Here is a 25,057-nt window from a genome sequence, read left to right on the forward strand (position 1 = left end):
ATAGGGGGTAGGAGAAGAATAAATGAAACAAGATGGGATTGGGAGGGAGACAAACCATAGGTGACTCTTAATCTCACAAAACAAACTGAGGGTTGCTGGGGGGAGGGGGGTTGGGAGAAGGGGGATGGGGTTATGGACATAGGGGAGGGTGTGTGCTATGGTGAGTGCTGTGAAGTGTGTAAACCTGGCGATTCACAGACCTGTACCCCTGGGGATAAAAATGTATTATACGTTTATAAAAAAAAAATTTAAAAAAGAAAGTTTTAGAGAAATGCTCAGATAGAAAAAACAAACAAACAGGGGCACCTGGGTGGTTTAGTTGGTTAAGCGTCTGCCTTAGGCTCAGGTTGTGATCCCGGAGTCCCAGGATTGAGCCCCTCGGGGTGCTCCCTGCTCAGCGGGGAGTCTGCTTCCCCTCTCCCTCCGCCCCTCTCCCCAGACTCATGCTCTTTCTCTCTCTCTCAAATCAATAAATAAAATCTTAAAAAAAAAAAAGAACAAAACTAAGCATAGCTGTTCCCAGAAACATTCAGATGTTATAATTTAGCTTGTTTACATCATTGGCCAGATGATAACGGGCTTCCTCATAGTTTTCCTTAGCTATATAGAGAAGTCCCAGGTTCCGATGTAGCAAAGATTGGGTGGCAGAACAACATTCAGTTGATTTGAGGACTGTCCACTGGGCTTGGGATAGATACTCCTCAGCTTGGACAATGTGGCCCAGACCTGCCCAAAAGAAGTAAAGAAGGTTAAAATTCATATTCTTGCCAGAGGACACAGGATGAAATGTGAGTCAGCACCCATTCACTCCCTTATTCATTGACTCAAACATTTATTGACACACAAGAACTTGCACATGAACATTCATGGCAGCCTCGCCATAACAGCCAAAAAATAGAAACAACCTAAATGCTCATCAGCTGATTAGTAGATACACAAAATGTGGTCGATCCATACCCATGAGTGGAATATTATGAGGCACAGAAAGGAATGAAGTATAGACATATGGAACAACAGGGTAAACCTTGAAGACATTTCATGAAGTGGAAGAAGCCAGACACAAATGGTCACATATTGTACAATTCCATTGATAGGAAACCCATAGACAGAAAATGGCGGCCCGGGACTGTGGGGAGGAAGAATGGAGTGTGACTACTAATATGGGTATGGGGGTCCATTTTGGGGTAAATAAATGTTCAGTAATTAGATGTAGTGATGGTTACATAATCTTGTGAATATACTAAAACCACAAGATTGTACTTTTTTTAAAAAAAGATTTTATTTATTTATTTGACAGACAGAGATCACAAGCAGGCAGAGAGGCAGACAGAGAGAGAGGAGAAAGCAGGCTCCCTGCTGAGCGGAGAGCCCAATGTGGGGCTCGATCCCAGGACCCTGGGATCATGACCTGAGCTGACGGCAGAGGCTTTAACCCACTGAGCCACCCAGGCGCCCCAAGATTGTACTTTTTAAAAGAGTGGATTTTATGTATGTGAGCTGTATCTCAGTTAAAAGTACATGTACCACTTATACTTCATATCTTTTATGTGCCAGGCCTTGTGTTGAGAGATGAGGATTCCAAGATGAATCAAAGGCATTGCCCTTATAGCTGGGTTTAGGGAATGCATGGGTGAAAATATATTTATAACATAGCAGACGTGCAGTAATAGTAGCATCATAAGGTTTGGAAGTGGTAGAGAGTAAGAGGTGTTTAATTCTATGGATAGGCCGGAGAGGGACAATGGAATGGGGTGAGGCGAGGCCAGTGCTAGGGACTGAATGTTGTAGCCCCCAAAATACATAGTTGAAGCCCTGATCCCCAAAGTGATGGTATTTGAATGTGGGGCATAATTTGGTCATGAGAGTGGAGCCCTCTGAATGGGATTAGTGCCATAGAAGAAGAGATACAAGAGGGGTGACCCCTCTCTCTGCCATATGAGGGTAAGTGTGAAAGTGACTGTCTCCAAGCCCAGAAGTGGGCTCTCACCAGACACCGAATCTGCTGATACCTTGATCTTAGACTTTCAGCCTCCAGAACCATGAGAAATAACTGTTTCTTGTTTAAGCCCCCCAGTCTGTGATATTCATTGTAGCAGCTGAACTGAGACCGGAAAATCTGAGCTGAATTTTGTGGGGTTTTTTTAAAGTTTTTATTTATATATTGGACAGGGAGAGATCACAAGGAGGCAGAGAGGCAGACAGAGAGAGAGGGTGGGAAGCAAGCTCCCTGCTGAGCAGAGAGCCCGATGCAGGGCTCGATTCCAGGACCCTGGGATCATGACCTGAGCCAAAGGCAGACGCTTAACCCACTGAACCACCCAGGCGCCCCTGAGCTGAGTTTTGAGGATGAATAGAAGTTTTCCCGACAGATGAGGGAATGCGGGCAGAGGTAACACAGATGCAGAACCATGGAGATATGCAAGAGTGGGCTGTGTTTGGAGAACCACGTATGGGTCTGTGATGCTAGAGCACAAAGTGTGAGGGGTCAAGTGGCAGGAAATGAGGCTGAAGAGGTAGTCCGGGGACAGGTGACAGAGGGCTGGAGGGCTTAGTGAGTTGTGCCAAGGAGCAGGATGCATGTGCGTAAGAACTGGAGGATTTTCAGAAAGGGGGAGGGAATTGGATTTCGATTTAGAAGGATTCCCAGGAGCCAGGGTTGAGGAGGGAAGAGAGGGGAGGACGTAGAGTGAAAGCCTCGCTAGAGGACTTTTGAAAGAGTTCAGCCAAGGACTGGTAAGAGCCTGAACTAAGGCAGTGAGTGAAGATGGGACCGATACAGAAGAGACATTTAGGAGCTAGAATGGACAACACATGGTTCCCAAGTAAAAGGCACCTTTATTTCTAATATTCAAATACTGTTGACACTTAAAACTGTTGTTTGGTTGTAAAGATGCATAACAGTTTCTTGCCTCCCTGCTTGCCTCCTTGGGAGGCTGTAAGAACTGGACAGGTAACTACTCTGCCAGCCTTCTGCACAGCAGGAGGTATGCTCTGGGTGCGAGGTATTTCCTGTGGTGGGTGCCAGGAAAGGTCAGGAGAGGAGGACACAAAGCCCTCGTAAGTCAATCTTTGTTCTGTGTGTCCTCCCTCCCAGGCCTAGCTCACATGCAGACATCACTTACTCTAGCTGTAATCACAGGTCACTGAATTAAAGGAGAGCTGAAGAAGCAATCGAAGGGAGGAAAGAAGCAAGTTCACTTGACTGAGGTTCCAACTAAAATGGGAAAATACTAGATTAGAAGCAAGAGGTGGAGGCCGAGGATCCTGGCTCATGCAACCATGACAAGTCACATCTTCCATCTGGATTTTCTCTATAAAATAAGAGCTTTGGACCGAGCAAATGACTCTCAGCAAAGGTTATTTAGATGGGGAGAAAACTGGCAGGGGGCGCTGACATGTAGTGGAAACTTTTCACCTTCATCGTGCATTTCCCCTTCAAGAAGGCAATGCCAAAGAAGGAAGGCCCCAAGGCCAAGCTGAACCAGCAACTACACAAGCATCCCAGAGGAAGAGACATACTTGGGAGAAAAAAGCCTGGAGGCCCTAAAGCCAGAGAGCGGGTATATTGAGGTAGGAGGAATGTGCTGCTCCCAGCAGGCAGGAACTTAGACTGGCCGGTGAGTGGGTAAGTTTAGGTGTGACTTTCCTACATAGTGCTTGCCTGGACAGGTGTAGTCATGGAGTGGAGGTACTAGGTACACAAAGTTGCCAAAGGAAGTGAGACTATCCTAAAGGGTCACGTTACTAGCGTTACTAGCGTGTGGAAGAGAAAGAGAAAGGATAGCCAGTTAAGGAGTAAGGGCTCTTGTCTGCAGGGCGAGACAACAGGCCTACCCTGGGCTAGCAGCTGATCTGAGAGACGTGAAGGGGGAAGATTTCGGAAGGCTTGATGATGAAGGCAGAGGAGCACAGAAGAAAGCAGTCAAAGATAATTATCCCTGAGGCTGGGAGGCACCCAGGGGAAGGAGAGGGAATTCGCATTTGCTGAGGGCCCGCTGTTTGCTGTAGGCACACTATGCTAGGCCATTTGCATCTGTGATCTAAGTCTGCCAACAACCCTGTGAGATAAATATCCGAGGAGGAATGTACAGAGGAGGAAACTTCATTCATTTGTCCAACCACGCATTCATCTAATTTAGAATCTCTACCACTTCACTAGATGCATACTAGTGAGCAAAACAGACATGATCTCTGACCACAAGGAGCATATAATAAAGGGAAATAAATACAATAAACAAAGAAAAATAGGGGCGCCTGGGTGGCTCAGTCAGTTAAGCCTCTGCCTTCAGCTCAGGCTATGATCCCAGGGTCCTGGCATCGAGTCCCACATCGGGCTTCTTGCTCAGTGGGGAGCCTGCTTCTCTCTCTCCCTCTGACTGCTGCTCCCCCTGCTTGTGCTCTCTTTCTGTCAAATAAATAAATAAAAGCTTAAAAAAATAAACAAAGAAAAATAAAGTGCTAGGAAGGAAAGGAACAGAATACAGTCATCCAAAAAAGCAGGAAGAAACCTACTTTGATTGGATGATTAGAGAACACCTCTCTGAGAAGGTGATATTTAAGTAGATACCTGATGATAGGAAAGAAGCCAGCTATACGTAACAGAGGAAAAAGCATTCTAGGCAGAAGGAAGAGCACTTAGTAAGAAGAGTTTGATAGCTAGCGTCACCCAACCAGTAAAGAAAGGGCTGGAGGGGTCCCTGGGTGGCTCAGTTGAAGAATCTGACCTTTGATTTCAGCTCAGGTCATGATCTCACGGTTGTGAGATAGAGCCTTCTGATGGGCTCTGCGCTCAGCAGGAAGTCTACTCGAAGATTCTCTCTCTCTGCCTCTCCCCCCACTTGTGGGTGTGCTTGCGTGCGTGCACTCGTGCTCTCTCTCTAAAGTAAGTAAATAAGTTAAAAAAAAAAAAAAAAGAGTTAGAATTTGAACCCAGATTCCCTGGTTCCAAAATCCTGACTGGAGTGGGGGAAGATGAGTAAGGCGGCTCTTTTATGTTTGTTTGTTTAAAGATTTTATTTATTTACTTAATTGACACAGAGACAGCGAGAGAGGGAACACAAGCAGGGGGAGTGGGAGAGGGAGAAGCAGGGTTCCTGTTGAGCAGGGAGCCCCGGGTAGGGCTTGATTCCAGGACCCTGAGATCATGACCTGAGCCAAAGGCAGATGCTGAATGACTGAGCCATAAGTAAGGCGGTTCTTTGAAGTGTTACTGAAAATATCATCTCTAGTTGATTAAAATTCTAAAGTTTTACCAAAAAAAAAAAAAAAGAGAGAGAGAGAGAGAAGAGAAGAAAGGAAAGGAAAGGAAGGGAAAGAAAAGGGAAGGAAGGGAAGGGAAAGGAAAGGGAAGGGAAGGGAAGGAGGGGAAAAAAAAAGAAAAGAAGAGAAGAGAAAGGAAAAGAAAAGAAAAAAAAGGAAAGAAAAAAAAAAGAAAAGAAAAGGCTAAATACCTCTTATTTTTTTCCACTCCAGTCTGTAGGAATCTCTTAGATGAGGAAGAGCCATGTGTACAACGAATGTGATTTATTTAGACTTTCAAAAAGGCTGGCAAGGTTCTCAATGACTGGGGGAGGTATAATGAGAACTTCATTTAGATGGGACTTTCCAGCTTGCAAAGCACTCTCATGTTCATTACACACAAACTCATTTAATCCTCAAAACAATTCTGTGAAGGGGACTCAGATTCACCAAATGCTTTCACAGTGCCCACCAGATGTCAGGTTTTGTGAGAAGAGTTTTTGAGCACCTCCTCTGTGCTAAGAGCTATTCTGGGTGTGAAGTCACTCTGATGAGTAAGAATAGGGACAGTTCCAGTTCTCCCTGAGCTTATAGTCTAGTGGGAAAGAGAGACTTTAATTAAGTAATCTCATCAGTGGATGTAGAATAATTAGTAGTAGTATTTTGGGTTTTTAAAAAGATTTTATTTAATTTTAGAGAGAGTTCACGTGCAAGATAAGGGAGGGGCAGAGGGCGATGGAGTGGGGAAGAATTTCAAGCTGATTCCCTGCTGAGCACAGAGCCCGATGTAGGGCTCAGTCTCATGACCCCTAGATCAAGACCTGAACTGAAACTAAAAGTTGGATGCCTAACCGACTGAGCCACCCAGGTGCCTCTGGATATAGAATTATTATTGAAATAAGTGCCCACAAGAGAGGAAGAAGTTTTTAAGGCGGGGGGTACATAAAAAGAAACCTGGTCCAGTCTGGGGGCTTGGAGAGGCTTCCAGACAAGGGGGTGGTAACTCTTGAGCTAAGGCCTGAAGGATGAATGAATAGGAGTTATTTAGGTGGAGGGGCGTGGAGGAGAGGTGGGGAGCGTGGCTCAAGAAGAGCCTTCCAGAACAGGAAGAGAGAAGGCCAGTGTAACCAGAAGGGAGAGAAGATGTAAGATGAGGTGACAGGACTCTTGAAGGCCGGACCAAGCTGCACCCCATTGGCTGCTTAGGGAATCTGGTTTCTCTTTGGTGGAGGGATTTGACCCACATTTTGTGTAGAGACCAGACTGGAAGGAGGCCAAAGAGGTGAAGAGTCCAGTTAACAGGCAATAATCCAGATAAGAATGATAAGACTCAGGCCAGGGTGAACTTTTCCAAAATCCCACAGCTAGTCAGTGTCAGAAATACACAGAACCTGGGCTGTATTTCTTTGTCTGGTGCTCTTCCTAGTAGTTTTGGTGGAGGGAAGTCTGAAACGGGGAGCCAGACTGGAGCGGGGTGAGGGGAGCATTCTTGCGGTTATGTGGCCTGGTATGGGGGAGTCAGAGCCCAAACCAGTGAGGAGGGGATCCATGCAGAAGAGGCAGCCCTGAATGAGGAGTCAGAGCCCACGGAGAGAGAGAAGGGCATCTGCAAGGGGAAAAAGTAGGCTCGGAGATGGGAGATTGGTTCATACAGAGGAACTGATGAAACATATAAATACATTAATGAAAAAGGAAGCCGGCATTCTCACTGTCAGACAACTACAGCCGTAGAACGGGAGGAAATCAGATCGAACCCTGTAGTGGTGTTGGACTGAATTTAGAAGTACTGGTATGTCATATCTCTATCTGTATAGAGAGAGAGTAAGAGAAGATGAATTTAGATGTAATGTGTGTATACATTATTATATTTATACAAATTCCCTCGGTCCCCCAAGAAGGTACAGGAGCAACCCGATACCAGTAGCAACACATACGTCTAGTGCACAACTCCTGCTTTCTGAATTCCATTTCTCACTAAAAAAAAAAAAAAAATAATAATAATAATAATAATCAAGGCTCCTAGGAGGTATATTCCAGAAAGCAGGAAGGTGATCGAAGAACAATGGGGATGTGTCAAGGAAACACGGAAGCCAGTCTGAATGGGCTGCCACTTGCCAAATGCAGGAATAGCCTAAGCATTAAATTAAAGATAGTAACAGATTATTGATCCATTGACTAGACTAGGGAACCAAGAGTTCATACTGATATAAATGCATAAATGAATATATTGAAAGTCTGATGGAATGGGATACTTACAGTTTCAGAATACCCCGCCCATAACATACTTATTAGTTGAAAAAGGAGAAAAGGTATACAAAGAAGAAGCCTGGCAGATATCACCTTAATAAACTGACTTAACTGGGTGTCATCAGGAATGGGACAAACTGAAAACACGTGCCAGGGACGCCTGGGTGGCTCAGTTGGTTAAGCAGCTGCCTTCGGCTCAGGTCATGATCCCAGTGTCCTGGGATCGAGTCCCACATCGGGCTCCTTGCTCAGCAGGGAGCCTGCTTCTCCCTCTGCCTCTGCCTGCCATTCTTGCTCTGTCTGCCTGTGCTTGCTCTCTCTCCCTCTCTCTCTCTCTCTGACAAATAAATAAATAAAATCTTTAAAAAAAAAAAAAAAAAAAAAGAAAACACGTGCCAACTTGCAGGATGGGGTGCGAACAACACAGATAGAGCCTGTCTTCTGACACTCTTGCCAAAGGGACATCGCTTGAGTCCAGCCGTGAGGAGACTCAGAGAAACCCAGATTGAGGGACGTTTTATAGAACACTTGGCCTTTAATCTTATAAGTGTCAGAGTCATACAGGTTAAGGAGTGATTGAGAAACTATTCCAGAATGAAGGAGACTAAAAACACACGGCAACAAAATGAAAAGCGTGATTTTGAACTGTATCCTTCTGTTCTCAAGGTGTGATTGGGACAACTGGAGATGAGTGAATGGGGTCGGCTTAGTAGATGATGGAAGATGATAGTAGATGATGGTTGTACAGTGGATACATGGAGAATGTCTAGGAAATGCATCAGGCAAGCAACTTACTCTCATGTAGTTCAGGGGTAAAGAGGTTCTGTGTACTGCATTTCCAACAGTTTTGCTTTTTAAAAGTTTTTAAAAAATAGAGTGGCTATGAAGATAGAAAAAGTGGTTGGAAAGTAACTAAGACGCTGCAGGTCTCAAAAATGTTAGTTCCCTTCCAAGATGTTAATTCTCTTCTTGTAGCAACAGCCATGTGGGATGGAGCTCTGCCGAGTCTGCGTTCCCACTCTCATTCACGGCATGAGAAATACAGTTCTTTTTCCCTCTCCCATCCACAGAAGCAGGTTTCTATAATCCCGTTTGAACCATGTGAGCCTGACACAAAGGTAAAGATAAATAGTCAACACAACTCTCTCTTCTAGGAATTTAACACTGGAAATCAGATGCTAATTGTTTCTTCTACCTTCCTTGAACCTGGAGAACATGGAAATTCCATGGAAATTCAGCTACATCTGATATTTTAGGGTAGCTATCTTCCGTGGTGGGCATAGGGCAGAAAAACCTGGTCTGCAGAGAGAGTAAATAAAGCAGATGCAGAGATAGAAGCCGAGACAAGATACAAGGACCAAGAGAGAGGGAGTCTGTTAAAACATTCTGGTTCTAGGACCTCCTGAAGACTTGATCCCCCAGGGACACTCTAGTGTCCTAATAAATGTCCTCCTTTTCCTTAGGCCAGCTAGAGTGGAGTTCGGTCAGTAGTAGCCAAAAGTTGACATCTGCTTCCCCACCTTGTGCCAAACTTTACGGCAACACTGCTCTTTTATAAAAGGCTATCTTGGAACCACTACCAAGTCTGTACCCTTTGGCCACTGATTGATCCCAATAGAGTACTCCTTAAGGGGCCGGGGTCAGGGTGGGGGGTCCCCAGGTCAATTCACTTACCAAGGCTCGCCTCGGCCAACAGCAGGTAAGCAGGGACAAGCTCTACAGAACTCAGGCCATGCACATTCATGCGGAAGCGAAGTGAGTGCAAAGCTGCGGGAACAGCAGCTGCATGTTTTCCTTCAAAGAGGTATTTCTGGGCTACGGTGTAGCAGAATTCAATCAAATGCTTCTGTGGAAGAAAAAACTAGACCATCTGAGACTGTGTAAAGCAAAAAGGCACTGGTAGGCACAGGTACACTTGGGCTAGGGCCACAATCTCATGAGCTGGTTGAGGGCACCTAGTTAACCTGCTTTTACTGAGGTGGACATGAGACCCAAAACAGGTGAAATTAAAAAGGGAAACCTGGGTTGTGAGCTCCTCGAGGTCCAGGAATAAGTGTCTTTTCACCTTGGCTCATTTATCAGCATAAATGAGAGCTCAGTATAAAGTTATTAAATGAATATTATTCTTGTGTTTGTAATAAAATTGTAGTTTAGCAAAACTGTCACATCTCCAGACATTCTAAAACTTTCTGACTTTCTATTTGAGTTACAATTTTGAGAGAAACATCTTCTCTTTCTTTCTGGAGTTATCTTGCTTTCCAAGTATCAGAAAGAATGTCGACTCTGCATTGCTCCAAAGCCCTTCTCAAAGCCTTTCTCAAAAAAACAAAAAAAAAAAGTTTTTTTAAAGATTTTATTTATTTATTTGACAGAGAGAGATCACAAGTAGGTAAAGAGGCAGGCGGGGGTGGTGGGCGGGGTGGGGGGGGGGAAGCAGGCTCCCTGCTGAGCAGAGAGCCAGATGTGGGGCTTGATCCTAGGACCCTGAGATCATGACCTGAGCTGAAGGCAGAGCGGCTTTAACCCACTAAGCCACCCAGGCACCCATAATAGAAGTTTTTAAATCTCCTTTATGAATTCATCAGTATATTCATACACCATTTTTTTTACCTCCTACTAGGTACCTACACTCTTATCAACATACTTGGCATATATGGACGTTATGGCCGAAACTCATATGTGGAAGCCCTCATACTTCAACCCTTATTACCTGAGAATGTGAGTGTATTTGGAGATGGAGCCTTACAGAGGTGATTAAGTTAAAATGAGGCCATTAGGGTGGCCCCTGATCCAATTTGGAAGAAATTCGGACAACACCAGGGATGCACCTGCCTTCAGGAAACCAAACCTGCTGACACCTACCCTTGATCTTGGACTTCGACATTCCTGTCCTTTAAGCCATTGTGTGGAGTAACGCCGTTTGTTACAGCAGCCCTTGGAATCTGATACAGTAGGTATTCGGTAACTACGTGGAGAACGACTGACTGAGGACATAAAGGCATAAAACAAAGTCTCTGTCCTCAAAGAGGTTCTGGTTTGGTGATCCCGACATGGGACACCCTTTGTCTGGGGCAGACCCTGAGCTCAGCCTGTCCCAACCCTACAGGACCCACCTGTCGCTGCTGCAGCTGCTGGAGGCCGTGCTGCCGCTCCTCCTCTGAGTTGTAGAAGGGCATGGAAGTGCGCAGCGGAATCAGCAGCTGACATATCTTCTCATGGATGCTGTTCCAGTCTGCTCTTTGATGAACCACACCACTGACAACAAAAACACGGACTTCATTATCTTTCCCTTTGACCTGGCCTGAGATTCTAGCAGCCCCCCTACTGGCCTTGCCCTAAAAACTAGAAAAGGCAGGCCAACACCTATCAGGCAGGGAACCCAAAGCCCTTTCTGACTCAAATCTCTCCTTTTACACGTGGTTCTTTGGTGGTGTAATGACTAGTGGGGGTGGGAAGCTGCTGTCTCTTCAGGCACAGGTCACACTGAAGTCACGAAGGCACGTGGTGATGCTGTGGGTGATCTCCTCTTCCGCTTCGTTAATAACCTTGTTCTAAGGCCATTTTCGGAATCTCTGGCCATCACAGCTGATGGAAGTGAAGGTCTTTTTCTTGGGGAAGGGAAGGGAATTTCCATTTGCTGAGGCTCTAGAGATGTTCTCCTGGAACGAGTGCCGCTGTGTGGTGTGGCTCCAGAGAGCACCACTGACACTGTCTTCTCTGCTCCAAGGGGCACACTCACAGGAACACACTAGGAATGATCCCCAATCCCAGTGGGGCAGCAGGTGCTTTTGCTAGTAACTACTCAACTTTTTGAGAACAAAACAAAAGCTATTCTTTCAAAGATAAGGGAGCAGAGTAGTGGAGAGCTCAAGTAGTTACTCTAAGCCTGTACTCCGGAGCCAGCTAATTTTTAGCTCTCCAGAGGGAAGCACGGTGACAGCTTGGTAGAGAGCTTTTCTGAGTTTTACATACAGATTTAGTATTTTTAAACACGTTATTGTCTCTTAGTCCTACAGAGAATCCACTCCCACTCCTTAAATACCTGCCGCTATGACTGATTCCCAAATCTATTACCCGATCCTGACCCTTTCTCCAATTACTTTTTTGCACTTTTAAATCAATACCTAACTCAAATACCATAGAAAATTCACCATTTCCAAATATAATTTAAATTCAGTGGTTTTGAATACATTCACAAGGTTGTAAAAGCATCACCCTATCTAACTCCAGAATAATGTCATCACTTGAAAAAGAAACTCCATTTGCTCTAGCTGGTTCTTTCTTTTCTCCACCCACTGGTGCTCAGAAGCCTTTCTGTACACAGATGTACTTTCTCTATGTATTTGCCTGTTCGGGACATTACTATTAATGGAAACAGACAACATGTGACCTTCTGTGTCTGGTTCCTTACCCTTAGCATAATGTTTTCAAAGTTCCTCCCATTTCATCGCATAAATTAGTATTACATTCCTTTGTACGGCTGAGTAAATATTCCACTGTACGGCTGTACGTTTACCCACTCATCAGTTGGGGGGTATTTGAGTTGTTTCTATTTTTGGCTATTCTGAATATTGCCACCATGAACATTTGTGTATAAATTTTTATGTGAACACGTTTTCAGTTCTCTTGAGTATATACCTAAGAATGGAATTGTTGGGTCATATAGTAACTCTATGTTTAACTTTTTGAGGACTGCCAAACTGTTTTCTACAGAGGCTGTACCATTCTACAGCACAGCAGCAATACAAAAGGGGTTCACTTTTTCTGTATCTTTGCCAGCACTTGTTATTCTCTTTTTTCACTACAGCCATTTTAGTGCGTGTGAAGTGGTATCTCATTGTGGTTTTATTTTGTATTTCCTTAACAACTAATAACTTTCAGCACCATTTCCTGTGCTTATTGGCCATTTGTATATCTTCTTTGAGAACTGTTTATTCAAATCTTCTGTCCATTTTTAAATTGGGTCTTTTATCTTCTTATTGTTGAGTTTTAAGAGTCTTTTACATACTCTAGATATAAAATCCTTATCCGATATATGATTTGTATTTTCTCCCATTCTGTGGGTTGTCTCTTCACTTTCTTGATAGTGTTCTCTCATGCACAGAAGTTTTAAATTTTGGTGGAGTCCAACTAATCTATTTTCTTTGGAACCTTGTGATTTTGGTGTCATAGCTAAACTGTTGCCTAATCCCAAATCACACAGATTTCCAACTATGTTCCCTTCTGAAAGTTTTGCTTTTAGCTCTTGCATTTAGCCCTTTCTATGGTGAAAGGTAGGAGTCCAAATTCATTCTTTTGCATGTGGCTATGCAGTTATCCCGCCATCATCCAGAAGGGACCATTCTTTTACCAGTTGAATGGTCTTGGTACCCTTGTTGAACATCTAGTCACCATAAATATACAAGCATATTTCTGGACTCTCAGTTCTAGTCCATTCATCTATATGTCTATCCTTATGCCACTACCACAGTCTTCATTAGTGCCTCTTTGCAGTAACACTTGAAATTGAAAAGTATCAGTACTCTAGCTTTGTTCTTTTATTTTTTTATTTTTTAAAAAGATTTTATCTATTTTTTTGACATACACAGAGAGAGAACACAAGTAGGCAGAGAGGCAGGCAGAGTGAAAGGGGGAAGCAGGCTCCCGCTGAGCAGAGATCCTGATGTAGGGCTCGATCCCAGGACCCTGAGACCTTGAGACCATGAGACCATGACCAGAGTCGAAGGCAGAGGCTTAACCTACTGAGCCACCCAGGCACTCCGTAGCTTTGTTCTTTTAAAAGACTTTTTAGCTCTTCTGTGTATTTTGTCTTTTCATTTAAATTTTAGGATCAGTGTGTCCATTTATACAAAAATGACAGAATTTTGATAAGGATTGCATTGAATCAATAGATCAATTTCAAGTGTTATTATCTTAATATTAAGTCTTCTAAACTATGAATATGGAATATCTTTCCATTTATGTAGGTCTTTAATCTCTTTCAAAAAAAAATTTTTTTTTTGTTTGTTTGTTATTAGTTTTCAGTGTATAGGCCTTGCCCTTCTTTGGTTAAATTTATTTTTTTTGGTGCTATTGTAAATGGAATGGCTTTCCTAATTTCATTTTCAGATTGTTCACTGCTAGCATGTATAAATACAACTGATTTTTGCACATTGATCTTGAATTCTGTAACCTTGCTGAATTCATTTATTAGTTCTAATAGTTTGTTGTGCTTTTTTCATAGGTTCTTTAAGGATTTCCCTACAGAAGATCATGTCATCAGCAAAATAGAAGTACTTTTACTCCTTCTTTTCCAAGCTGGATGTCTTTTATTTCACTGTCTTGCCTAATTCCCCCAACTAGCATTTTTAGAAGTGTTGAATAGAAGTGATGAAAGCAAAATTCTTGTCTCATTCCTGATTTTAGGGGGGAAAACTTTGTCTTTGATCACTAATTATGTTAGTTTTGTATTTCTCGCTAGGTTATTCATAGCTACCTCTTACCAAGTTATGAAATTTCCTTTCTATCCCTAATTTGTTTTTATCACAAAGGGTACTGGAGTTTATCAAATGCTTTTTCTGTATCTATTGAGATTATTATGCGTTTTTTATCTTCTGTTAAGATGAAGTCTTAAATCGATATTAGTATGTTGAGCCAACCTTGAATTCCTGGGAGAAACGCCACTTGGTCATGAAGTATAATTCTTTTTATATGCTGTTGGATTTGGCTTGCTAGTATCTTGTTGAGGACTTTTTTCATCCATATTCATGAGGGATATTGATCCATAGTTTTCTTTTCTTGTGATGTTTTTGTCTGGTCTGGTATAACACTGGCCTTATATAAAATGAGTTGGGGATTTTTTCTTCCTCTTCTATTTTTTTGGAAGACTTTTTGAAGGATTGGTAATAAATCTTTTTTTTTAAGATTTTATTTATTTATTTGACAGATAGAGATCACAAATAGGCAGGCAGAGAGAGAGGGAAGCAGGCTCCCCGTTGAGCAGAGCCCGATGCAGGGCTCCATCCTAGGACCCTGGGATCATGACCTGAGCTGAAGGCAGAGGCTTTAACCCAGTGAGCCATCAAGGTACCCCAGTAATAAATCTTTTTAAAGTATTTGATAGAATTCACCACAGAAATCATTTGGTCCTGGGCTTTTCTCTGTGGGAAGTTCTTGATTGCTAGCTACTCTTTAGTATCTGAGATCTACTCAGACACTTTTTTTCTCCTGAGTCAGTTTTGTAGTTTGTGTCATATTAGGAATATATTTCATCTAGGTTTTCTAATTTGTTGGCATACAATTGTACATAGTATTCTCTTATAATCCCTTATTTCTGCAAAGTTGCTAGCAATGTCCCTACTTTCATTTCTGAATAATAGTAATTTGGGTGTTCTGTTCTTGGTCAATCTAGCTAAAGGTTTGTCAATTTTGTTAAGCTTTGGTTTTGTTGATTCTCTATTGCTTTTCTATTCTCTATTGCACTTATCTCTGCTCTAATCTTTTATATTTTCCACTTCCACTAGCTTTGTGTTGAGTTTGCTTTTCTTTCGCTAGTTTCTTAAAGTGGAAGGCTAGGTTACTGATTTGAGATCTTCCTTCCTCTATAATGCATGTGTTTATAGCTAGAAATTTCCTTCTGAGTGCTGCTTTCACTGCATCCTGTATGTTTTAATATTTGTGTTTTTGTGCTCATTTCATCTTGAAAGCATTTTCTAATTCCCCTTGTGATTTCCTTTTTTGCCTACTGGTTGTTTAAAAGTTATTTCCATATATTCATAAATTCCTCACATTTCCTTGTTATTGATTAATGTCGTTCCACTGTGGTTCCAGAACATACTTTGTATAATTTCAATCCTTATAAATTTACTGAGACTTGCTTTATGGTCTAACACATGGCCTATCCTGGAGAATGTTCCATATCTGCTCGAGAAGAATGTATATTCTGCTGTTGGTGGTGGTGTCTTATAGACGTCTATTAGGTTTGGTTGGTTTATAGTGTTGTTGAAGCCTTGTATTGCCTTTCTAATCTGTTCATTATTGACAGTGGAAAACTGGAAAAAGTTGAAGTGTTCAACTACTATTTATTTCTCCCTTCAATCTGACAGTTATTACTTCATGCATTTTGAGTCTCTGTTGCTGGATACATAAATCATGAATTTTTGCATTTCTTTTGCTTACTGTGTATTTTTATTCAAATGTGCTTAAGTTAGCTGTTTGATTCCAATTATACATATTCTAAAACTGGTAACAATAACCGAGCACAGGGTCAGCAAAGTTTTTCTGTTAAGGGCCTAATAGTAAATATTTTAGGCTTTGAGAACTACATGGTGTCTGTTGCAAAAATTCAACTCTTTTGTTGTAGCAGAAAAGCAGTCATAGACAACATACACTTTTGTTCAAGCACTCTCTCTCCTTCCTTCTTCTGGGACAACAGAAATGGAATAAAGTGTGTGTATGTATTTGTGTGTGTATATATAAATATAAATATAAAAAATATTTATGTATATACATATATAAGTAAATATATTTTTATAAATATAATAGCATAACAAATATATTTTTATAAATATATTTTATATATATGTATATATATACATATATATACATATATATATATGTATATATATATATATAAATTAAACAAACAAGCAGGGAAGAGGGTCAGAGAGAGAGGGAGAAGCAGACTCTCTGCTGAGCAGGGAGCCTGACATGGGGCTCGATCTCAGGACCCTGAGATTACGACCTGAGCTGAAGGCAGACACTTAACTGACTGAGCCACCCAGTCGCCACTGAAGTATTTTTTTTTCATAAACTGCAGCTGCTATCACAGAAATGATAAAAGCATTAAAAATTTTTTAATAGAGAATTATTGTAAACAAATCCATAAAAGCACTTAACAGCCAGGATATAGAAATAGTTCCATAGGGTATTTATTAAATAGGGGCTTCTTGAGTAATTGTGTGAGCAATGGAAATAGTACTTAACTACCCAGACTTTTGTTCCACTGAGAGCATTTGACGTATCTTGCTTTTCCAAATAAAATGAGCATTATTTATATATGCATGAGCTCTTTCCTTATTCGTCTTATTTGTTCCCCTATTTGTTATTTCCTTAGTCATCTGCCCCACCCCTAACACTCAACACAGGGTCATGCATAAAGGAGCTGAAAATGATGCTTTCAGTCAAGGCTCACAATCAAGTAGCTTGTGAGCCAAATGTGCTTTGTTTGGCTATTATCCTGTTTTTAAAACTGAATTTAGATGTTATCAGGCAGGACATTCATTCTGCAGTTTACCAAAGATCCTACTGTCTCCTACTACTGAGTACCACTTCACTGCTGTTTTCTCTTCCTGGCCAGTGAAAGCATTTTAATTTGTGCCCCGTGTGTTCAATAAAAGGAAAACTTATTTCAAATTACTCTTATCTATATGCTATGATTTGCTCACCTATAGTACATGCCTCTTTTACCATCTGTAATGTTTCGTGTGTACTTTAATAAAACCGTCCTTTTTTACAAATGTTCAATTCCCTGGGAACATTCTCACAATCCAGTACAGAACAATATGTGCAAGATTACACAGTGTATAAAACAGATATATGTACAGGAGAAGAAGATAAGGAAATTGATCAAAATGTCAGGTTATTAATTTCTGGGTTGTGAGATTATGGATTACTTCTCTTCTTTATTTTTTATATTTTCAAGTTTTCTACAGTGAGCATGAGTTACATTTACAATCGGGAAAGAAACTCTTTTGCAGAAAAAGGAAAAAAAAAGTTCACAAATTCCAAATGACTGTCTTTCCTGCTCCTTAAATTGGAACAAGAAGAATATTTATTGAGTGCCAACTTGGTCTCAGGCATGATGCTACATGCTTTACATTCAACCACAAAAACCTTGTGCGGGAGGAGTATTAAAGCTCCCATTTCTGATATATAGAACAATTACCTCAGCTTTATTTTATGGAAAAATCTTGAAATTGCCAGGACACAAGGATAGAGAAATCTGGAGAAAAGAGGCAGGGTGGGGTGGGGGGAGAGGAGAAGGCCTTAAAGAGAATTAAAGGCAGTGAAAGATAAGAAAGGAAATAATGGTGGATAAGGGCATAGGTAATAATGATTTATTTAAGCATTCATCAAATATTTAGTTTCAACTATTTTAAGACACTTTGCAAGAGACTGTAGGGTATACACAGATGGGTATGACACAGATCATAAGATAGCATATGAATGACAGTCCTTCAATATGCATTCAATATAATACCCTGCATTAATGGAACATAATAAAATTGACCTAACACACTTGCCGACAACTGAAATGAAAAAGGGAAATAAGAGTCAACCGAGAGTACAGAGTGAGAGGAAGAAGGAATTATTTCTGGGTGTAGGGATGAAGGTGAGAGGGAAAGAGGTAGAAGGTCATACCAGCCAAAGGACTCCAATCTCTCCGTTGAGTGCCAGGGCTGTACCTGAAGTTGTTCACTAGCCATCTCTTCCAAGTGACTTGAAGGCCCTCAAACTCTGTGTCCCCAACCCAATCCATCACCCACCACCATATCCCTCTGTGTTAATAGGTTTACTATCCATTCAGAAGTTTGCTTATTCAACAAATGATCACTGAGTGCCTGGTATGTGGACCAGTAGGTTCAGTAAAAGACAGATATTACACAAGCAAACATAAAATACAGAAGTACAGGAAAAATGAAGAAAAGGTGAGACAGAAAAATAAGAGAAGTGTATTTTCGGAAAGACCTCTCTGAAGAAATAACATTTTTTTTTTTTTTTTTTTTTTAGAAATAACATTTCTGAGAACTGAAGGATGAGAGGGCTCTAGGAATATCTGGGGTTGAAATGGATGTTCCCAGCAGTGGGGACAGCCTAGGCAAAGAAATGGAGGGAGGAAAGGACTTAGGAAATCAGAACTGAAAGAAAACCTCTGTAATTGCATCAAGGAAGAGAGAGGGTGAGTGTGGTAGGACATGCAGGTAGAGAGCTGACCAGCGCTTTGTAGTTTCTCCTACAAACTCTGAATTGTATTCTAAATGCAATGAAGAAACAGCAAAGAAAACACAGATGCCATCCCTCCGTTCATGGGATATACAGACCTAGTGAGGAATACAGACTATTAAATGACTGATTTCAATCTGTGTCACAAGTTTTAGGATAGGGAATATATAGAGTGCCCTGAGAGCACTGAGAAGGACACTTAATTCAATCTGAGGAGGTATATTTACTCTCCACTGGGACCACTGCAACAAATTCTTTATCATTTTTGCAGCCTTCAGGGTCTACCTGAATTTTATCTTCCATACTGCTACCTGTCATCTTTCCTTAACACAAGTGAGAGCCCGTCAAAACCTCCCAGAGGATAAATTCCAAACTTCTTGATCTCATGTCACCATGTGGCCCTAACCTCTGTCTTCTTGGTTTAAACTCCTCCTCCTACCTATCACAATGGTTTTTAAACTTTCTTTTTAGTAAGAAATATTTTATCATTACAAACACCACATAAAACACTAGAAAGTTTCAAGAAACAATTCAAGTAGGATTACTGTATACTTTCTATTTTATTCTACTTTTTTCCCCTAAAATGTTTGTTGATTTATTCTTGACCTGCTCCTGGGTCTAGTCTGCAGTTTGAAAATCAGTGACTGCTTCTTCCACTACTTCTTTCTCTACTTCAGCTCTGAACAAACTGTTCTTTCACCGTTTACCGAAGCAGACCTGGAGGCCAGGAGTACCCTGCCCTTCTGTCTTCGTTGTTCATTCACCTAGCAATTTCCTACTGACCTTTCAAGAGTCATCTCAAACATTATTTATTCAGAGAACCTTTCCAGATATCTGCCCCAGCACCATGCTTCCATCCTCTGAGGTCCCTGGTAACAGCACAACCTGAGTAACAGTACTTGTCACGCAGGGTCTATATAATGACTTCAAAAACAAGGTAGTCTGCTCTGGACTAGGTTTCTGGACATCAGCAACTTAGCTGTTTATCTCCGGTCCCACGTAGGGTCTAATTGGAAACAAAAGTCAGGGGATGTTAGGTTGAATAAATGAAAACTCACCTCCCCACACTCTCAGCACCTTGGCTGTGCACTTCTGGTTATTCCTCAAGCATACCAATCTGCCCTCCAGAGCCTTCCTCTATCCCCAGCACTTCCATCCCGGGCTGTTCCTACTTTTTATCTTCAAATCAGTATCTACCCTTAAGAAGGCCATCCGTCCATACTCCCAACACATTTCCTTTGTCTTCACAGCATTTATGACTCTCTAAAATGATCTTTCCTTTTTGTGTGTTTGTTTACTTATCTATCTTCCGCATTGGTATGTTAGATCTTTAAGGGGTACTGATCACCAAGTATTCCTCCAGTAACTTCGGCTGCTAGAACAATGCATAGCGCACAGTAGATGGTCAACAAAACCTCAGGTAACCAATGGGCCAGTGGGAGAAGAAGCAGACAGAGAAATCTGTCCCGAAACCGCCTTGAGTGTTGCCCGGCAGAGCCGGTGCTACGGCTTAAGCAAGGCACCCAGGCGCCACATTTCAGGGCCTACCAGTAGTAAGTGACCGTGCAGGCCGTGCACACCCGCTCGGCCGGGGCTTCGCACACCTCGCAGCAGAGCCGGCGCCCCTTAGGCACCGCCAGCGGGTAGATGATGTCCATCTTGCAGCCAGCAGTGTCGGTCTCCAGGACGGTTGCCCGGCGAGGACACGCTGGACGCCGGCGTCACGTGACCGCCATCAGGCTGCCTCGTTCCCAGGATTTCAAGCGCAGGGGTAGGGGCGTGGCTCCACTGACATGTAGAGTGCATATGTGGGGTTAAAAACAACAAACAAACCAAAACATAAAATTCCTCCCCGTAAGTCCCGAGGTTAAACGGCCGGGCTGTCGGACTCCAGCGGAATCTAAGTCCTGAAAGGCTGATACGGCGGCCGCTGAGAGGCAAAAATGGCCAGTTCTCTATCCGAGGAGGAAACGAACATGAGGGAAGGTGGCCCTTCCAGACGCCCGCCCAGCCGACAGCTCTTCAGTCAGCTCAAGGTCACCTCTGGGAGGCTGTGGGGCAGAAACTGCGCACAGCCCCACAGCAGAGAAAGCCGGCGGCCGCGTACGGCGTGTATAGGGAAGCTCCGCCCCTTCCTTAGTGCGGCTGCGCGGGGCCCGGGATTCAGGCAGGGCCGCGGCGCCGCGGGCAGCGGGGCGTGCGCGAGTGCGGGCGCGCCCGGGGACTGATGGCGGAAGTGGACCTGGTCGCCGAGTTTCCCAAACCTGCGAATGCTGCGCGCTTTGCCGAGGTTATGGGTCGCTTCGTCGCCAGGCTGGGCGCGCAGGGCCGGCGAGTGGTGTTGATCACGTCCGGCGGCACCAAAGTTCCCCTGGAAGCCCGGCCAGTGCGCTTTCTGGACAACTTCAGCAGCGGTCGGCGCGGCGCTATCTCGGCCGAGGCCTTCCTGGCCGCGGGTTACGGGGTCTTGTTTCTCCACCGCGCTCGTTCCGCCTTCCCCTTTGCCCACCGCTTCCCGCCCCAGACCTGGCTGTCGGCGCTGCGGCCCTGCGGCGCAGCCCCTTCGGGCTTGCTGAGTCTGGAGGCCGAGGAGAATGCACTTCCGGGCTTCGCGGCGGCTCTGCGGAGCTACCAAGAGGCTGCGGCTGCCGGCACCTTCCTGGCGGTGGAGTTCACCACTTTGGCGGACTATTTGCATCTGCTGCAGGCTGCGGCCCAGGCGCTCAATCCGCTGGGTGCGTGCGTTTAGGAGTTCAGGGTTTCCTGCAGGCAGAGCCTTTTTCCCCAGACACTTTCCCCCCAGACACTTTTGCCCTCACCTTTTCATTACCCGCAGTCTAACAGCCGGGGAGCCTGAGTTGAAAGGAGCTGATCCCATATCCCACTCCGATTTATTACACCCTGTGCTTCTCTCTGCAGGCTCTTCTGCGATGTTTTACCTGGCTGCGGCCGTGTCAGATTTCTATGTTCCTGTCTCAGAAATGCCTGAACACAAGATCCAGTCATCTAGGGGCCCACTGCAGGTGATGGGCGCTTCTCTTCCAGAGATCCGATCCCCTATAATCAGTCTTGGGTTAATTTCCTCTTGATCTGGAGATGGCCTTTCTGCATTCCATATGTGATAGGCCCTAGGGATACAGAGATGAATAAGACACCGCCCTCCCTCAAGAACCTCACAATCTAGTGAGGGAGCTGGATACAGACATAATTACAGTACAGAGTGATAAATGCTCTAGTAGAGGTACGTACAAAGTGAAGTCAGAGCATGGGGTGAGTGAATCTTGGGGAAGTCAAGGAAGGCTTCTTGGAGGAGATGACATAAACTGGGTTTTATAAAAAGATGTTCTGAGACTCTAGCAGACAAAGTAGGGAAGGTCATTCCAGAAAGAGTACAAATTGGAATTTGGAAATGAACAGTGTGCTGTGAACTGAAGTTGTTCAATAAGGTTAGAGAGCAGGGAGAGAGGCACCCAAGGTGGGTGGGCAGACGGAAGAGAGCTTATTTCGTAGAAGATTTTGTGTTCCTTCTTAAGTAGCTTGGACTTCATCCTGTGGAGCTAAGGAAAACAAGTAGGAGAATGAGATAAACTTTTTGTTTGAAGAGAATATTCTGGCATCAGTATGAAAGGTGAATTAAAGAGAAGTGGGTGCAGGTTAGGTGATGATTGCTGTAGTTTAAGCAAAGGGTATAGAGTGGCTAGTGGTGTGGTTGAGATCTTGAGGTGATCTGGCATCCTGGAACCTGACACAATTCTTAATCATTTATGTTCAAGCAGAATTTAAATAGGAGAAACTACCTGTGAGACGCTTGCTGACTTTGTAGGATACTTCATTTGTTCATTTCTGCAACAGATATTTATTGAGTGCCTACTATATGCCAAGTACTGTAGTAGGACCTGGAGATAAAGCAGTGTTAAACATACTGTGCCCTTAGTTGCATATACTCTTCAGAGACCGTAAATATGTCAAATGCATACTATGTTAGGTAGTGAAAAATGATAAGCAGAAAAATTAAGTGGGGAATGGGAATATAATCCCTCTCACTGCTTGCTAACTTTCTGAAATCCTGATATTATCAGAGTAATTTCACACTTTGAAATTTTGGGAGCTTTAGTTTATCCTGTATTTTTTTTTAAGATTTATAGATTTATTTATTTATTTGTTTGACAGAGATATCACAAGTAGGCAGAGAGGCTGGCAGAGAGAGAGGGGGAAGCAGGCTCCCCACTGAGATCCCAATGGTGGGAGGGCAGGGGGTGGATCCCAGGACCCTGAGATCATGACCGGAGCTGAAGACAGGGTTAACCCACTGAGCCACCCAGGTGCCCCTCTCCTGTATATTTTAGTTCTTTCTTGAAAGTACACAAACCAACTCAGCATTCTTAGATGGCATCAAGAATGGTATAGTAGGAATTTTGATCAAGTGAAAATAAAATCAGTTCTCTTTCTTCAGTGCTAAGATATGTTATGAGTGCAGTTTTAAAATGGAATCCAGTAGCCATTCTACTGGTACAAGGAATGTTTTAGGCTAAGAGATTTAAAAACCCAACATTATACTTCTGCCAAAGTTAATTTGCATTATGGATTTGTGTGAATCGATTTGTTTATTTGAGTCTTTGGTTTAAAATAAGGGGAATACTTAAGAAAATATAATGCTGTTTTTCAGAGCTCTGTTAATGGTGATGAGGGTAGGAGGGCAAGGTTAATTCATAAGACATGATTTGTCTCAGAATTTGTATGAAGCCTTGGAATTAGGTATCCTTATTACAGAGGATTATCCTTAGCTTACAGAGCCAAGGCTTCTAAGCTAAGCATTTAAAATGCTCTGAAAAGTTTGACAATAAAAAATCCCACTTAAATTTGACATCGCCAGAAATCTGAGTCCCTGCTTCCTTAGTTTCCCATGAGACTGACCTGGTAGATATTGACCTTTGTTTGCTTATTAAGCTTTTCTTTTTCCAATACAGATAACAATGAAGATGGTGCCAAAAATGCTTTCTCCTTTGGTTAAAGACTGGGCTCCCAAAGCATTTATAATTTCCTTTAAGTTGGAGACTGACCCTTCCATCGTAATTGATCGTGCACGGAATGCTTTGGAAGTTTATCGACATCAAGTGGTGGTGGCTAATAGCCTTGAGTCACGACACTCCTCTGTGGTTATTTTAACGAAAGACTCCGAGACCAAGATATTGCTATCAGAGGAAGAAGTAGAAAAAGGCATAGACATAGAAGAGAAGATAGTGAGTGATCTTCAGTCTCGACACACAGCTTTTATACATGACAACTGAAGTTAAAAGCCTTTGTAGGATCAAAAATTGTTCAGTGGGAAAAAAAAATTGTTCAGTGGATCAGGACTTGTTTTCTAAGTGGTGAAAACAAGTCCTTTGCTTTCATGAAGACAAAATATGAAGGGAAAGAAACAGTGAGTGGTATGCAGGTGAAGGTAGTTTGGTATTTGTCTATTAAAGGTCATTTCATACACAATAAGAATGAAAACAAAAGCAAAGCAATTATGACCAAACCACCTGACACACTTATCTGATTATCACCTGGATTTTGAAAATGAACACAAGCTGTTCGTCACCTTTAGAAAAAGAGCTTATTGGGAATTATATTCCCCAGCGTATACATGTGAGGCCTGAATATCAACCTTCTTACTATGAGAAGGATTATGGATGCATGAATGGCCATGCCTTAAAGATCAAATATTTCTTGATGCCTGCTATGTGGTAGGCCCTGAGGATTATGAGGATTAAAACGATGAATAAATATGTCTGTCTGGGAAATGGGTGTATGAAAAATAAAGTGCAATAAAGCTTGTGCCCAAAAGCCAACATGATGGAAATGATGTTTTTTGGGAATTCATTGAGGGGGAGTACAAGAGAAGGACACTTCCCTTAAGATAGGTTGCCTTTAGAATGATGAGCTTCCCATACATTCACTTTTTGCTCCTTTTCCTAGGTTGAGTATTTGAGTTAACAGTTTACCTTTCAAATATTTTATAATTGTGCTTAGTGGAAACTTGGCTTCTACTTGGGGCAAGGAAGGGGCCTATTTGTGATTTCTACCCTGAGGGAAGCTTTACTATATGGTAAGGAGTAGAGGCTTTGGAGCCATCTCAGCCAAATTGGGCCTTTCGAGCTGTTATCACCTGTTAGTTTTGCAAGCTCAGACTCATGACTTAATCTCAAGTTACTCATTTATGAAATAGAGATAATAAGCCTCTCTGCTGAATAGTGCCCTTTGTTGTGAGGCTTAAGTAAAACAGTGAAGATAAAGCATTAGTCATCTGGTGTCTGGCATGTACATTTTTTACCTGCACATAAATTTTTCTCAGCAAGGCAGTATTCTGATGGTGCCTTGCTTGATCCCTGAATTCTTGAGTTTTCAAAGCTTCTGTTACTGTCCTAGGCTTTGGGTTGGGAGTGCACGAGAAATGTGGCTCAGAAAAATACCCTAAATGATCTGTAGGATGGTCCAGAGTGCATGATGAGAAACTACCATTAATAAATAGGTAGAAGCGGGCAATACACTTCACGTATTTGATTTAAAATGCAATTAGCGATATTTCATGGAATTGGGAAGAGTA

The 25,057-nt window shown here is 42.7% G+C and overlaps 2 protein-coding genes across 6 annotated transcripts in view; one reads left to right on the forward strand and one right to left on the reverse strand.

The window, feature by feature from the left end:
* Window positions 1-20,142, reverse strand: part of LOC111143171 (zinc finger MYND-type containing 12) — a 27,222-nt gene extending 7,080 nt beyond the window's left edge. Inside the window, exons 1-4 of one of the 3 annotated variants that reach the window (XM_022496684.1) lie at window positions 20,017-20,142; window positions 10,599-10,740; window positions 9,160-9,331; window positions 557-726 (exon numbers count right to left, since the gene is read on the reverse strand). In XM_022496684.1, coding sequence (XP_022352392.1) covers window positions 557-726; window positions 9,160-9,331; window positions 10,599-10,740; window positions 20,017-20,126 — 594 coding nt within the window. In that variant the 5' untranslated portion in view covers window positions 20,127-20,142. Of the gene's footprint in view, window positions 1-556; window positions 727-9,159; window positions 9,332-10,347; window positions 10,470-10,598; window positions 10,741-20,016 lie in introns of those variants that run through there. The other 2 variants (XM_022496685.1, XM_022496686.1) reach the window with 2 other exon arrangements.
* A 517-nt stretch (window positions 20,143-20,659) lies between these two features.
* Window positions 20,660-24,302, forward strand: LOC111143172 (phosphopantothenoylcysteine synthetase). 3 transcript variants are annotated; one of them, XM_022496688.1, is made up of 3 exons: window positions 20,660-20,758; window positions 21,388-21,491; window positions 23,436-24,302. In XM_022496688.1, exons 2-3 carry the CDS (start codon window positions 21,399-21,401, stop codon window positions 23,754-23,756), a joined length of 414 nt encoding a protein of 137 aa, XP_022352396.1. In that variant the 5' UTR covers window positions 20,660-20,758; window positions 21,388-21,398; the 3' UTR covers window positions 23,757-24,302. The 3 variants fall into 3 exon arrangements, with proteins under 3 accessions (XP_022352396.1, XP_022352395.1, XP_022352397.1); XM_022496687.1 differs by having other exon boundaries at window positions 20,676-21,203; XM_022496689.1 differs by lacking the exons at window positions 20,660-20,758; window positions 21,388-21,491 and adding an exon at window positions 21,499-21,709.
* The last annotated feature ends 755 nt before the right edge of the window (window positions 24,303-25,057 follow it).

Source organism: Enhydra lutris, unplaced genomic scaffold, assembly GCF_002288905.1.
Source record: "Enhydra lutris kenyoni isolate GAN:26980312 unplaced genomic scaffold, ASM228890v2 scaffoldscaffold9, whole genome shotgun sequence".
Lineage (NCBI taxonomy): Eukaryota > Metazoa > Chordata > Mammalia > Carnivora > Mustelidae > Enhydra > Enhydra lutris.